Source organism: Oncorhynchus keta, unplaced genomic scaffold, assembly GCF_023373465.1.
Source record: "Oncorhynchus keta strain PuntledgeMale-10-30-2019 unplaced genomic scaffold, Oket_V2 Un_contig_5361_pilon_pilon, whole genome shotgun sequence".
NCBI classification, from domain to species: Eukaryota; Metazoa; Chordata; class Actinopteri; order Salmoniformes; family Salmonidae; genus Oncorhynchus; species Oncorhynchus keta.
The window spans coordinates 42,265-57,268 of NW_026288248.1; the positions used below are offsets into that span (position 1 = coordinate 42,265).

At 46.9% G+C, this 15,004-nt stretch overlaps 2 protein-coding genes across 7 annotated transcripts; both read left to right on the plus strand.

Annotated features, from left to right (window-relative positions):
- Nucleotides 1-333: 333 nt before the first annotated feature.
- LOC127925236 (nocturnin-like) lies at nt 334-7,786 on the plus strand. The gene is made up of 5 exons (XM_052510119.1): nt 334-490; nt 5,574-5,876; nt 6,027-6,358; nt 6,631-6,776; nt 6,814-7,786. Exons 1-5 carry the CDS (start codon nt 478-480, stop codon nt 7,151-7,153), a joined length of 1,134 nt encoding a protein of 377 aa, XP_052366079.1. The 5' UTR covers nt 334-477; the 3' UTR covers nt 7,154-7,786.
- LOC127925235 (uncharacterized) lies at nt 7,252-9,362 on the plus strand. Of its 6 annotated transcripts, none has more exons than XM_052510118.1 (4): nt 7,252-8,248; nt 8,416-8,583; nt 8,753-9,016; nt 9,269-9,362. In XM_052510118.1, exons 1-4 carry the CDS (start codon nt 7,639-7,641, stop codon nt 9,280-9,282), a joined length of 1,056 nt encoding a protein of 351 aa, XP_052366078.1. In that variant the 5' UTR covers nt 7,252-7,638; the 3' UTR covers nt 9,283-9,362. The 6 variants fall into 6 exon arrangements, 2 of the variants coding, with proteins under 2 accessions (XP_052366078.1, XP_052366077.1); XR_008120168.1 differs by lacking the exon at nt 9,269-9,362 and adding an exon at nt 9,171-9,257 and having other exon boundaries at nt 7,924-8,331; nt 8,500-8,583; nt 8,753-9,004; XM_052510117.1 differs by lacking the exon at nt 9,269-9,362 and having other exon boundaries at nt 7,254-8,248; nt 8,753-9,081.
- Nucleotides 9,363-15,004: the final 5,642 nt, after the last annotated feature.

Genomic DNA, 15,004 nt, shown 5'->3' on the forward strand with positions numbered 1-15,004 from the left:
CCTCATATGGACTGCTGCCCTCACTTCCTCACTCCCTCCTAATCTCTCTCTCTCTCCCTTCCCTCTTTCTGTTCTCCCTCCCTCCCTCCCTCCCTCCCTCCCTCCCTCCCTCCCCCTCCCTCCCCCTCCCTCCCTCCCTCCCTCCCTCCCTCCCTCCCTCCCTCCCTCCCCTCCCTCCCTCCCTCCCTCCCTCCCGCCCTCCCTCCCTCCCTCCCTCCCGCCCTCCCTCCCTCCCTCCCGCCCTCCCTCCCTCCCTCCCTCCCTCCCTCCCTCCCTCCCTCCCTCCCTCCCTCCCTCCCTCCCTCCCTCCGGGTTATAAGGTGTAGTGAACATTGAGCTCACTCAAACACACTGAGTACGTCTCTCACACACTCAACGAGAGACACCAAGTGTTTATCATCCTGTTATCAGAAGTTGAGCAACATTTTACTGACGGTTCTTTCTCAAGACTGTCAGTCAGACGGAAGCAAGAGACGGATGGAAACTATGGGTGAGCATGACTGGGGGGTCTTTATTCAACTCTTGTGTTAGCAGGTTTATATTGGTCGTTGTACTGGGAAAGGTTCTCTTACGTCTGAGGTGACTTGTTGCAGATGGGGATTATCTGACAGTGAATTAAAAGGGGAGAACCAGTCCACTGCACTTGCAAGAGGACCACTGGTGTTTATTGAACTGATTGAGCCCCTGTGATGTTGTCATGCAATAGATGAATTCTCCTTCATATTGTTGTGGATGTCCTCATGTTTGGGTACAAAGGGTCCTGTGATGTTGTCATGCTATAGATGAATTCTCCTTCATATTGTTGTGGATGTCCTCATGTTTGGGTACAAAGGGTCCTGTGATGTTGTCATGCTATAGATGAATTCTCCTTCATATTGTTGTGGATGTCCTCATGTTTGGGTACAAAGGGTCCTGTGATGTTGTCATGCTATAGATGAATTCTCCTTCATATTGTTGTGGATGTCCTCATGTTTGGGTACAACGGGTCCTGTGATGTTTTCTTAAGTTGTAGTCTGATCCTTGTTTGGTTGAGAGCGGAGTTGTTGGGGGAGGGGTGTTCTATTTCACCCAATAAGGTCAGACTTTGCGAGGGCCCCTAGTGGGTCAACACAGAGGTTGTTTATGTTGGTTAAGAAGCACACAGTTGTCTTGGTCACTGTTCAGGTGAACCAAGGGACTGGGATGCTAGCGACATCTCTCTGTATGTAAACTCTGTTGTCTTTCTGTGATGAGTCTTCAGAGCTGCCATTCATTTAGATGGAGGGACTTCGTTCAGAATGAGGTGCAGTAGTGATTCAGATGTGTTTAGATAAGGGGTCGGAGACTAGGGGTCAGAGACTAGGGGTCAGAGACTAGGGGTCGGAGACTATGGGTCCTGTTGATAAATATCCATATGATGCATGTGGTTCATTTGTCGGAGACTGGGGGTCAGAGACCTAGGGGTCAGAGACTAGGGGTCGGAGACTAGGGGTCAGAGACAAGGGGTCAGAGACTAGGGGTCAGAGACTAGGGGTCAGAGACTAGAGAGGGGTCGGAGACTAGGGGTCGGAGAATAGGGGTCGGAGACTGGGGGTCGGAGACTGGGGGTCCTGTTGATAAATATTCATATGATGCATGTGGTTCATTTGTCAGAGACTGGGGGTCAGAGACTGGGGGTCGGAGACTAGGGGTCAGAGACTAGGGATCCTGTTGATAAATATTCATATGATGCATGTGGTTCATTTGTCAGAAACTAGGGGTCGGAGACTAGGGGTCAGAGACTAGGGGTCAGAGACTAGGGGTCCTGTTGATAAATATTCATATGATGCATGTGGTTCATTTGTCAGAAACTAGGGGTCGGAGACTATGGGGTCAGAGACTATGGGGTCAGAGACTAGGGGTGAGAGACTATGGATCCTGGATCAAGACTGATGCATGGGTCAGACCCCAGTTAGGATCAGATCACCCTTCCCCTTTACATAGGGGTTGATTCACCATTCACAGATCTAGGATCAGATCAGGGGTCCTTCCCCTTTATAGGGGTTGATAAATATATTGACACCATTCACAGATCTAGGATCAGATCACCCTTCCCCTTAGACTAGGGGTCGGAGACTAGGGGTTGATTCACCATTCACAGATCTAGGATCAGATCACCCTTCCCCTTTTACATGGGTTGATTAACCATTCACAGATCTAGGATCAGATCGGACCCTTCCCCTTTTATATGGGTTGAGACCATTCATAGATACTCAGGAGTTTCCATTAACCACAGATCTAGGATCAGATCACCCTTCCCCTTTTACATGGGTTGATTCGCCATTCACAGATCTAGGATCAGATCACCCTGCCCCTTTTATATGGGTTGATTTACCATTCACAGATCTAGGATCAGATCACCCTGCCCCTTTTATATGGGTTGATTCACCATTCATAGATACTCAGGAGTTTCCATTAACCACAGATCTAGGATCAGATCACCCTTTGCCTGACAAAACCTTTTACCTTCATGAGGTTAATAACCATACTGACCCTAGATCAGTATTGAGGTAGAGAGATACTAATGTCAGGGGACTAGATGAGGCTAATCCAGTTCAACTGAAGGCCATCACAGGTTCAACTAGAATTTAGAAACAATGAAGACTAGACAGAGCTGACAGCTGGGAGATGTAGTCCAACGACAAGCTGCCATTAGACTGGGAGATGTAGTCCTTTATAAACTGAGCCTTACTGGTTCATGTGAGAGCTGGGAGATGTAGTCCTACTAGAAACTGAGCCTTACTGTTTCATGTGAGAGCTGGGAGATGTAGTCCTACTAGAAACTGAGGATTACTGTTTTATGTGAGAGCTGGGAGATGTAGTCCTTTATAAACTGAGCCTTACTGGTTCATGTGTCCAGAGAGGGCAAAAAGAGAAACACTCAGTCAGCTGACAGTCATGTTTATCTCACAGCATACTGTTGTCCATGCGCTCACACACACACACAGTCACTACAAACTGAGCTGTAGGGTCACTGGTGCATGTGACTAGTTGAGAGTAAAGAGGAACTGGCACACAAACTGACAGCAGAGAAATAAATAGTACACACACACACACACACACACACACACACACACACACACACACACACACACACACACACACACACACACACACACCACACACACACACACACACACCGACACCGACTGAAAGTAGAGCAAGACGGAGCCAAGAACACACCTGATGGAGGAAGGAGACACTCATATACACTGAAACCAGAGATGAGACACTATGGAGGAAGGAGACACACATATACACTGAAACCAGAGATGAGACACTATGGAGGAAGGAGACACACATATACACTGAAACCAGAGATGAGACACTATGGAGGAAGGAGACACACATATACACTGAAACCAGAGATGAGACACACTATGGAGGAAGGAGACACTCATATACACTGAAACCAGAGATGAGACACTATGGAGGAAGGAGACACACATATACACTGAAACCAGAGATGAGACACTATGGAGGAAGGAGACACACATATACACTGAAACCAGAGATGAGACACTATGGAGGAAGGAGACACTCATATACACTGAAACCAGAGATGAGACACTATGGAGGAAGGAGACACACATATACACTGAAACCAGAGATGAGACACTATGGAGGAAGGAGACACACATATACACTGAAACCAGAGATGAGACACTATGGAGGAAGGAGACACACATATACACTGAAACCAGAGATGAGACACACTATGGAGGAAGGAGACACTCATATACACTGAAACCAGAGATGAGACACACTATGGAGGAAGGAGACACTCATATACACTGAAACCAGAGATGAGACACTATGGAGGAAGGAGACACTCATATACACTGAAACCAGAGATGAGACACTATGGAGGAAGGAGACACTCATATACACTGAAACCAGAGATGAGACACTATGGAGGAAGGAGACACACATATACACTGAAACCAGAGATGAGACACTATGGAGGAAGGAGACACACATATACACTGAAACCAGAGATGAGACACTATGGAGGAAGGAGACACTCATATACACTGAAACCAGAGATGAGACACTATGGAGGAAGGAGACACTCATATACACTGAAACCAGAGATGAGACACTATGGAGGAAGGAGACACACATATACACTGAAACCAGAGATGAGACACACTATGGAGGAAGGAGACACTCATATACACTGAAACCAGAGATGAGACACACTATGGAGGAAGGAGACACTCATATACACTGAAACCAGAGATGAGACACTATGGAGGAAGGAGACACTCATATACACTGAAACCAGAGATGAGACACACTATGGAGGAAGGAGACACACATATACACTGAAACCAGAGATGAGACACACTATGGAGGAAGGAGACACACACTCCTTCATAGCACACAGAGCTACTGTTGTCCCAGGACAAGGTAAGGCACATCAGCCAGCTGTGGCAGTCAGAACCAGCTAACAAGCAGTCTTTCTGTATCCACACATGAACTGAACCACACAATTTGCCTTGCAAACGCACACACCGTTCCGGTAGTCCACCCATAGATGTCCTAGTCAGATAGTTTTCTATGAAACACACTTTCTGGGGCGAAAACAAAAAGGCCTTTGGTTGTCAATATGTTCTGTGTTCCAAGTCAATAGGTGATCTTTACCCCTTCACCTGGCAACAACCCCAACCTCACCTTTGAACTTACTCCTGATTGACCAAGGGGATTAGGTTAGTCGGATCCTCCCTGAATTGAGAGAGAGAGAGGATAAATGTCACCCTTAAGCACAGATCTAGGATCAGCTTCCCCAAATCCTTAACCATAAAGGGCTGGAGGGAAAACTGACCCAAGATCAGTGTGTAGGGAAAAGCTGGTGTTGCTACAGCAGTAGACATGGATCAGTACAACACTAGGCCCAGTTACAGTGTGAGGAACCAGGCGCGTGGGGAGTGAGGCCCGGAACCAGGCGCGTGGGGAGTGAGGCCCGGAACCAGGCGCGTGGGGAGTGAGGCCCGGAACCAGGCGCGTGGGGAGTGAGGCCCGGAACCAGGCGCGTGGGGAGGGAGGCCCAGGGTTCGCAGGACTTCTCCCTAGAGACTGACACCTATTTCTGGGATGGAATCAACCTTGGGCTACCCTTGTTGGCCCTTTGTGTGGTTCTATGTTGTGGGGATCACTGAGAGTTGTGGTTAAAATAGTTTGGGACTTGGTATTGGATTAAAGTGTCCTGTGAAATATCATGTTATTGTTGTAACTCAACTCCTACAATGTTTTCTATCTCCCTACACCCTCTCTCTGTTTCTCTCTCTCTCTCTCTCTCTCTCTCTGTGTCTCTCTCTCTCTGTTTCTCTCTCTCTCTCTCTGTTTCTCTCTCTCTGTCTCTCTCTCTCTCTGTCTCTCTCTCTCTGTGTCTATCTCTTGTTGTCTCTCTCTCTCTGTGTCTCTCTCTCTCTGTGTCTCTCTCTCTCTGTGTCTCTCTCTCTCTCTCTCTCTCTCTCTGTCTCTCTCTGTCTCTGTCTCTCTCTGTCTCTCTCTGTCTCTGTCTCTCTCTCTCTGTCTCTGTCTCTCTCCAGTCTGTCCAATGGGCAGTGGTGCCAGTCGACTCTACAGCTCCCTGGCCCAGACCCTAGTCAACAACAACACCACTACCACCCTGCTGGCCCAGCACCCCTCCCCCTCACAGGGGTGTCATTCTCCCCCGGGGGGGCACCCCCTGGAGCTGCTGAGGGAGTGTGAGGAGGCTCTACGGGACAGGCCTCCTCGCCTCCTCAGAGCCTTCATCTGCCCCGGGGAGGGAGAGGTGGACAGGGAGGAAGTGGACAACGATGCCACCCAGAGGACCATTAGAGTTATGCAGTGGAACATACTGGCTCAAGGTAAATATGGTTCTTAATTGTAGCATAAATAGTCATGAACATTTCATCTCATTCAGGGCTATTAAATGGTATATTATTGCTCATTTGAATTGGCATCGAGGACAGTGAGATGGATGGATGGACTGACAGATGAATTCTCTCTCCCTCCAGCTCTAGGTGAAGGTATGGACAGTTTCGTCAACTGTCCCCTGGAAGCCCTGAACTGGGCGGAGCGTAAATACCTCATCCTAGAAGAGATCCTCACCTACCGACCTCACATCCTGTGTCTACAGGAAGTCGACCACTACTACGACACCTTCCAGCCAATCCTGGCCAGACTGGGTTACCGCGGCAACTTCTGCCCCAAGCCCTGGTCTCCGTGTTTGAATGTGGAGGGCAACAACGGTCCGGATGGATGTGCTCTGTTCTACGATGAAGCCCGGTTGGACTTGGTGGATAGTGTGAATGTCCGGCTGTGTGCCCTTTTAACACCCACCAACCAGGTCTGTAAAACTAGGCCAGTTGAACGGTCCTTCCTTCCTTGAAGTAAATCACTGGTCTGACAACGTCTGGCCCTAATAGGATGGAAACTCTGATTTCCAAGCACGTCGATTACCTCAGGGAATGAAGGATTCTGACAGGATCCTATTTTATAACAGGCAAGAGAGGTCAGAGGTCAACCCTCCTCCTGGACAGCCACTGTTTGTGTAGATTGTTAAACATACAGACTGGAACGTAAACCCTTAACTGTTTTATGCATTCGTCTTCCCTACAGGTGGCGGTCGTCACGACGCTGCGTTGCAGGGTGACAGGCCGGCGGCTGTGTGTTGCCGTGACGCACCTCAAAGCCCGGAGCGGCTGGGAATGCCTCCGTAGTGCCCAGGGTTCCGACCTTCTCCGGAACCTCGCCACCCTCACCCAATCACCGGGGGGGTCCCATCGGCGTCTCCCCAGACACACCTCTCCTCGTCTGCGGCGACTTCAACGCTGTGCCTTCCGAGGACGTCTACCAGCGTTTCGCATCGTCACCGTTGATCCTTGACTCCGCCTATAAACGGTTAAGCCGGGACGGGCTTTCGGAACCGGCCTACACCACGTGGAAGATCCGGCCGACGGGAGAGTGCTGCACCACATTGGATTATATCTGGTACTCTAGAGAAGCTTTCAGTGTGGACGCCGTGTTGGATATGCCTACAGAGGAACAGATTGGCCCCAACAGGCTTCCGTCGTACAACTACCCCTCCGATCACCTCTCGCTGGTGTGTGACTTCAGCTTTAAAAAGCAGCAGGAGGAGTGAAGAGGATCATATGGACTCTTGATTGACAATTCGAGGGATGGAGGGGACAGAACGAGGGATGGAGGGTTACAGAACGAGGGATGGAGGGAACAGAACGAGGGATGGAGGGACAGAACGAGGGATGGAGGGGACAGAACGAGGGACGGAGGGGACAGAACGAGGGATGGAGGGGACAGAACGAGGGACGGAGGGGACAGAACGAGGGATGGAGGGGACAGAACGAGGGAAGGAGGGGACAGAACGAGGGATGGAGGGGACAGAACGAGGGATGGAGGGGACAGAACGAGGGATGGAGGGAATAGAAGCGCCACTGTCCCTCTGAGTCCGAACCCATCTCTCTGGGGTGTGATGACTGGAGAACTGGAGGAGGGAAATAGGGAGGAGACAACCCGCTTTCTTTTCAGAAGTCATGTTATCGATTTAAAACACTGAATGAAGGAGAGACCGAGAGGAATGGACTGGACAGACTGCTGAAGCTAGGCTCTATGGTTCCTGTCTACAGTAGAGGTGCTGTTGTTGTCTCTGACACTGTGATGATTGGACTGGACAGACTGCTGAAGCTAGGCTCTATGGTTCCTGTCTACAGTAGAGGTGCTGTTGTTGTCTCTGACACTGTGATGATTGGACTGGACAGACTGCTGAAACTAGGCTCTATGGTTCCTGTCTACAGTAGAGGTGCTGTTGTTGTCTCTGACACTGTGATGATTGGACTGGACAGACTGCTGAAACTAGGCTCTATGGTTCCTGTCTACAGTAGAGGTGCTGTTGTTGTCTCTGACACTGTGATGATTGGACTGGACAGACTGCTGAAGCTAGGCTCTATGGTTCCTGTCTACAGTAGAGGTGCTGTTGTTGTCTCTGACACTGTGATGATGGGACTGGACAGACTGCTGAAACTAGGCTCTATGGTTCCTGTCTACAGTAGAGGTGCTGTTGTTGTCTCTGACACTGTGATGATTGGACTGGACAGACTGCTGAAACTAGGCTCTATGGTTCCTGTCTACAGTAGAGGTGCTGTTGTTGTCTCTGACACTGTGATGATTGGACTGGACAGACTGCTGAAACTAGGCTCTATGGTTCCTGTCTACAGTAGAGGTGCTGTTGTACCTCTGACACTGTGATGATTGGACTGGACAGACTGCTGAAACTAGGCTCTATGGTTCCTGTCTACAGTAGAGGTGCTGTTGTTGTCTCTGACACTGTGATGATGGGACTGGACAGACTGCTGAAACTAGGCTCTATGGTTCCTGTCTACAGTAGAGGTGCTGTTGTTGTCTCTGACACTGTGATGAATGGACTGGACAGACTGCTGAAACTAGGCTCTATGGTTCCTGTCTACAGTAGAGGTGCTGTTGTTGTCTCTGACACTGTGATGATTGGACTGGACAGACTGCTGAAACTAGGCTCTATGGTTCCTGTCTACAGTAGAGGTGCTGTTGTTGTCTCTGACACTGTGATGATGGACTGGACAGACTGCTATTCAACTAGGCTCTATGGTTCCTGTCTACAGTAGAGGTGCTGTTGTTGTCTCTGACACTGTGATGATGGGACTGGACAGACTGCTGAAACTAGGCTCTATGGTTTCCTGTCACAGTAGAGGTGCTGTTGTTGTCTCTGACACTGTGATGATTGGACTGGACAGACTGCTGAAACTAGGCTCTATGGTTCCTGTCTACAGTAGAGGTGCTGTTGTTGTCTCTGACACTGTGATGATTGGACTGGACAGACTGCTGAAACTAGGCTCTATGGTTCCTGTCTACAGTAGAGGTGCTGTTGTTGTCTCTGACACTGTGATGATTGGACTGGACAGACTGCTGAAACTAGGCTCTATGGTTCCTGTCTACAGTAGAGGTGCTGTTGTACCTCTGACACTGTGATGAATGGACTGGACAGACTGCTGAAACTAGGCTCTATGGTTCCTGTCTACAGTAGAGGTGCTGTTGTTGTCTCTGACACTGTGATGATGGACTGGACAGACTGCTGAAACTAGGCTCTATGGTTCCTGTCTACAGTAGAGGTGCTGTTGTTGTCTCTGACACTGTGATGATTGGACTGGACAGACTGCTGAAGCTAGGCTCTATGGTTCCTGTCTACAGTAGAGGTGCTGTTGCTTACCTCTGACACTGTGATGATTGCACCCTACCTGCTACTATTCAACTCTACTTGTCCTGGGCTGCTTCAGTTCAAGGGGGTAATCCTACAGAGCAGGAAAAGGGGTTAAAGCTAACTATGAGTTAACTTGCCTAAATATTCTGAAGTATTACAGTGCATTTTGGGAAGTATTCAGACACCTTGACTTTCTTCAAAATGTGGTTACATTACAGCCTTATTCTAAAATTGATTACATTTTAGAAATACTACTCTAACCATGATAACCAAGGTTGAACTCTTTGGCCTGAATGCCAAGTGTCACGTCTGGAGGAAACCTGACACCATCCCTATGGTAAAGCAGGGTGGTGGCAGCATCATGCTGTGGGGATGTTTTTCAGCAGCAGGGACCGGGAGACTAGTCAGGATGGAGGCAAAGATTAACAAAGTACAGACTGATCCTTGATGAACCTGCTCCAGAGCACACAGGACCTCAGACTGGGGGGGGGGGCGAAGGTTCACCTTCCAACATGACAACGATCCTAAGCACACAGCCAAGACAACGCAGGAGTGGCTTCGGGACAAGTCTCTGTCCTTGAGTGGCCCAGCCAGAGCCCGGACTTGAACCTGATCGGACATCTTTGGAAAGACCTGAAAATATCTGTGCAGCACGCTCCCATCCAACCTGACAGAGCTGAGAGGACCTTCCCAAGTACAGGTGTGACCAGCTTTAGAGTCAACTCAAGAACACTTGAGGCTGTAATGTTCTTCAACAAAGTACTGAGTTTGAATACTTTTAATTTGTAAAAATGTCTTAACCTGTTTTTGCTTTGTCATTACGGGGTTTTGTGTGTGAAGATTGATTAAAAAAATATTAAATTTTAAAATGAATCTGTAACAAAATGTGTGGAAAGTAAAGGTGTCTGAATGTTAAACATGTTCATCAGCATTTCCTCAACTGCAGAGGGTGTATATATATATATATATAGTAATGTTCAGAGGGTTATATATATATATAGTAATGTTCATCAGCATTTCCTCAACTGCAGAGGAGTAATGGCATTTCCTCAACTAGGGTATATATATATATAGTAATGTTCATCAGCATTTCCTCAACTGCAGAGGTGTATATATATATATAGTAATGTTCATCAGCATTTCCTCAACTGCAGAGGGTATATATATATATATAGTAATGTTCATCAGCATTTCCTCAACTGCAGAGGGTATATATATATATATAGTAATGTTCATCAGCATTTCCTCAACTGCAGAGGGTATATATATATATATATAGTAATGTTCATCAGCATTTCCTCAACTGCAGAGGGTATATATATATATATATAGTAATGTTCATCAGCATTTCCTCAACTGCAGAGGGTATATGTAATGTTATATATGCAGAGGGTATATGTTAAATATTTCCTCAACTGCAGAGGGTGTATATATATATATAGTAATGTTCATCAGCATTTCCTCAACTGCAGAGGGTATATATATATATATAGTAATGTTCATCAGCATTTCCTCAACTGCAGAGGGGTATATATATATATATAGTAATGTTCATCAGCATTTCCTCAACTGCAGAGGGTATATATATATATATGTAATGTAATTTCATCAGCATTTCCTCAACTGCAGAGGTGTATATATATAGTAATGTTCATCAGCATTTCCTCAACTGCAGAGGGTATATATATATATATAGTTTTGTGTTCATCAGCATTTCCTCAACTGCAGAGGGTATATATATATTATAGTAATGTTCATCAGCATTTCCTCAACTGCAGGTGTGTCATTAACTCAACTGATACTTGTTATATATATATATAGTAATGTTCATCAGCATTTCCTCAACTGCAGACGTGGTGTGTATGCCCCAGAGATGATATATATATAAATAGTATATGTTCATCAGCATTTCCTCAACTGCAGAGGAATATAAACATATATAGTAATGTTCATCATACGTTGTTGGCCCCAGTAGGAAACTAAACCATATCCCTGTGACCCCATAGGAAATAAACCATATATATGGTTTGTGACCCCAAGGTTCATCAGCATTTCCTCAACTGCAGAGGGCATCAAACTCTTACCCTGGTATATGTACACATGTCCTTTTCAGGTCTAATACTGGTCAGGTGTGTCATTAATGCCTACTGATACTTGTTCGGTACAAAAACGTTATTGAAAGTTGCACATAGAAATACCACTAAAAAGAGCCAAATGGTTCCTTATTATTATTATGGTCAGAGATGGCCGTTTGAAACTAAATAGCATATTTCTATCTGTACGGTGGCCCCTAGGCTAAACATTTAATTTGTAATATAAACAAACTTCCAGTAGTGTGTTTAGGGTGGCCCCAGTAGGAAACTAAACCATATCCCTGGCATGGTGTACGGTGACCCCAGCAGGAAACTAAACCATATCCCTGGCATGGTGTACGGTGACCCCAGCAGGAAACTAAACCATATCCCTGGCATGGTGTACGGTGACCCCAGCAGGAAACTAAACCATATCCCTGGCATGGTGTACGGTGACCCCAGTAGGTGACCCCAGTGGCCCCAGTAGGAAACTAAACCATATCCCTGGCATGGTGTACGGTGAAACTAAACCATATCCCCATGGTGTACAGGTGGCCCCAGTAGGAAACTAAACCATATCCCTGGCATGGTGTACAGGTGGCCCCAGTATCCCTGGGAAACTGACCCCAAAGGAAACTAAACCATATCCCTGGCATGGTGTACGGTGGCCCCAGTAGGAAACTAAACCATATCCCTGGCATGGTGTACAGGTGGCCCCAGTAGGAAACTAAACCATATCCCTGGCATGGTGTACGGTGACCCCAGTAGGAAACTAAACCATATCCCTGGCATGGTGTACGGTGGCCCCAGTAGGAAACTAAACCATATCCCTGGCATGGTGTACAGGTGGCCCCAGTAGGAAACTAAACCATATCCCTGGCATGGTGTACGGTGGCCCCAGTAGGAAACTAAACCATATCCCTGGCATGGTGTACGGTGGCCCCAGTAGGAAACTAAACCATATCCCTGGCATGGTGTACGGTGGCCCCAGTAGGAAACTAAACCATATCCCTGGCATGGTGTACGGTGACCCCAGCAGGAAACTAAACCATATCCCTGGCATGGTGTACGGTGACCCCAGCAGGAAACTAAACCATATCCCTGGCATGGTGTACAGGTGGCCCCAGTACAGGTGGCCCCAGTACGGAAACTAAACCATATCCCTGGCATGGTGTACGGTGACCCCAGTAGGAAACTAAACCATATCCCTGGCATGGTGTACAGGTGGCCCCAGTAGGAAACTAAACCATATCCCTGGCATGGTGTACGGTGGCCCCAGTAGGAAACTAAACCATATCCCTGGCATGGTGTATCCCTGGCGGTGGCCCCAGTAGGAAACTAAACCATATCCCTGGCATGGTGTAGGGTGGCCCCAGTAGGAAACTAAACCATATCCCTGGCATGGTGTACGGTGGCCCCAGTAGGAAACTAAACCATATCCCTGGCATGGTGTACGGTGGCCCCAGTAGGAAACTAAACCATATCCCTGGCATGGTGCCACGTACTACCAACTGACCCAGTTATTTACAGAGCATCAGTCCCAGGACAGTAGTTTATATTCAAACTGTCAGCCTGTGTGCAATAAAACAATCTGCCCTTCTTTTCTGTCTCTGTGTGGTGTTCTACACATTATAAATCACTTCCTACCTCACCAGTTGAAATGCCATCCAATGTCCCCTGGTGGTAAGCTGTGGAACTACATTTATCACCAGCATGTGAAATGTGGACATTAATTACATAGTACATAGTACCTTCTGCTGTGTGTTCCTGATGGGGATGGAACCTAGAACTCTGATTAAATGGTTCCGGAGCTACTAAACTTCTGTACTCAGTCTACACACACGTTCCTGATGGGGATGGAACCTAGAACTCTGATTAAATGGTTAAACCGGAGCTACTAAACTTCTGTACTCACGTCTGATGGGGATGGAACCTAGAACTGATTAAATGGTTCCGGAGCTACTGTTACACACACGTTCCTGATGGGGATGGAACCTAGAACTCTGATTAAATGGTTCCGGAGCTACTAAACTTCTGTACTCGGTCTACACACACACGTTCCTGATGGGGATGGAACCTAGAACTCTGATTAAATGGTTCCTGATGGGGATGGAGCTACTAAACTTCTGTACTCAGTCTACACACATTGCAGGCGGGTGGTGAACGCAGTCACTCTGCACCAACCAGCTGAGCCATTGAAGCCAGTCTGTTGCCTCCCGTTCAACTAGTTCTAGTTAAACCCTGAATGGACCTGTTTAGAAACAGAATCCCTGCAACCAAAGGGTTACTAGTTGTCGGTTGGAACAGGTCCCAGAGAGAAGGGTTCCCGGTGGTGTGTGGATCACCTCTCTCACGGTTTTGACGCGCTCTAACACGTCTGAGCCAACAACAGCATTTACCACAAATGCAGAAACATCACCTTTGGAAAAGCATCATTTAATTTAAACAAAAGACAAAACAGAAAGTCGTTTAATTCAAATGTTTTTTTTTTATATTTCAGTAAAATCTACTTGAATACACTTTGAAACAAGAGTACAACAAAATAGAATATACTTCAAATGTTGAATATACAAACTAGTTCAGTTCCGAACAGCTTTCTCCCTCTTCATACGACTAAGAAAAGCAGAAACTGCTGAAGGAAAGGGAGGGGGCGGAGCCAAGATGGCTGACGAGCAGTTACCCTAGAGACCGTTACCGTGGGGATGTAGTAAGCCTATGGTCAAGGCCTACTAGAACCAACCAGGGGTTGGGAGTCAATTCCATTTCTATTACAGTCGATGCTAATTTTGAATTTGTTGTTTTATCATTGAAGAGAATTAGAATTTCAGTCTACTTCCTGAATTGTAATGGTTTTGACCCCAAACCCCTGTAACCGACCCACTGACCTGGGCTTCAGACTATAAGAGAACAATGTTGTTGTCGTATTGTTTTATAACACTGTGCTTGGTACAAGGTATTCAAAAAGGTCAAGAAACCGTAACACACACAAAAAAAGCTAAATTATTTTATAAACAAAGAATGACAAATAAAAACAGATCATTCTAAGGCTGTTTTGTTGTGAATTCAATTCCCCCTAAACTGTATAATAGTTATATATACACAAGTCCCTTTGGCTTTCTTTATTTACCCCTTGTAAGAGCTGATCCTAGAACAGCCCGCAGTCTTTCGTGTGGTTGGTTTACGCACCGGGAATCTGCACAGTGATTCGGCAAATCAAATGCTGGTCGTACACAGATACATTTCTATATACAACCCCCCCCTCCCTCCATCTCTCTCCTTTTCCAGTTCACATTTTTTTTGGTTTTTAATAATTAGCCTTTTGTTTAGTGTTCTCGTTTTGTCTTTTTTTAAGTTTGCATTTGTCCGTTGTAGCTTAGTCAGCTAGTGTCTCATCTGCCAGAAACAGAACATGTAGTGATTTAAACTGGACTTGGTCCCTTTTTCTGAAGGAGATTCTTCCCTTCTGAGAAGTCATTGCTGGGTTCCTGTGTTGGCTGGGTAAACGACAGGATCGTACAGCTCAAATGACACCCTATTCCCTACAGAAGTAGTGTACTTTATAGGGAATAGGGGGCCATTTGGGATGCACATTGGGTCTCCATAGAGATGAGGCTGTGGTAGGAAGGTAGACCCCCACCCCCCATAGAGATGAGGCTGTGGTAGGAAGGTAGAC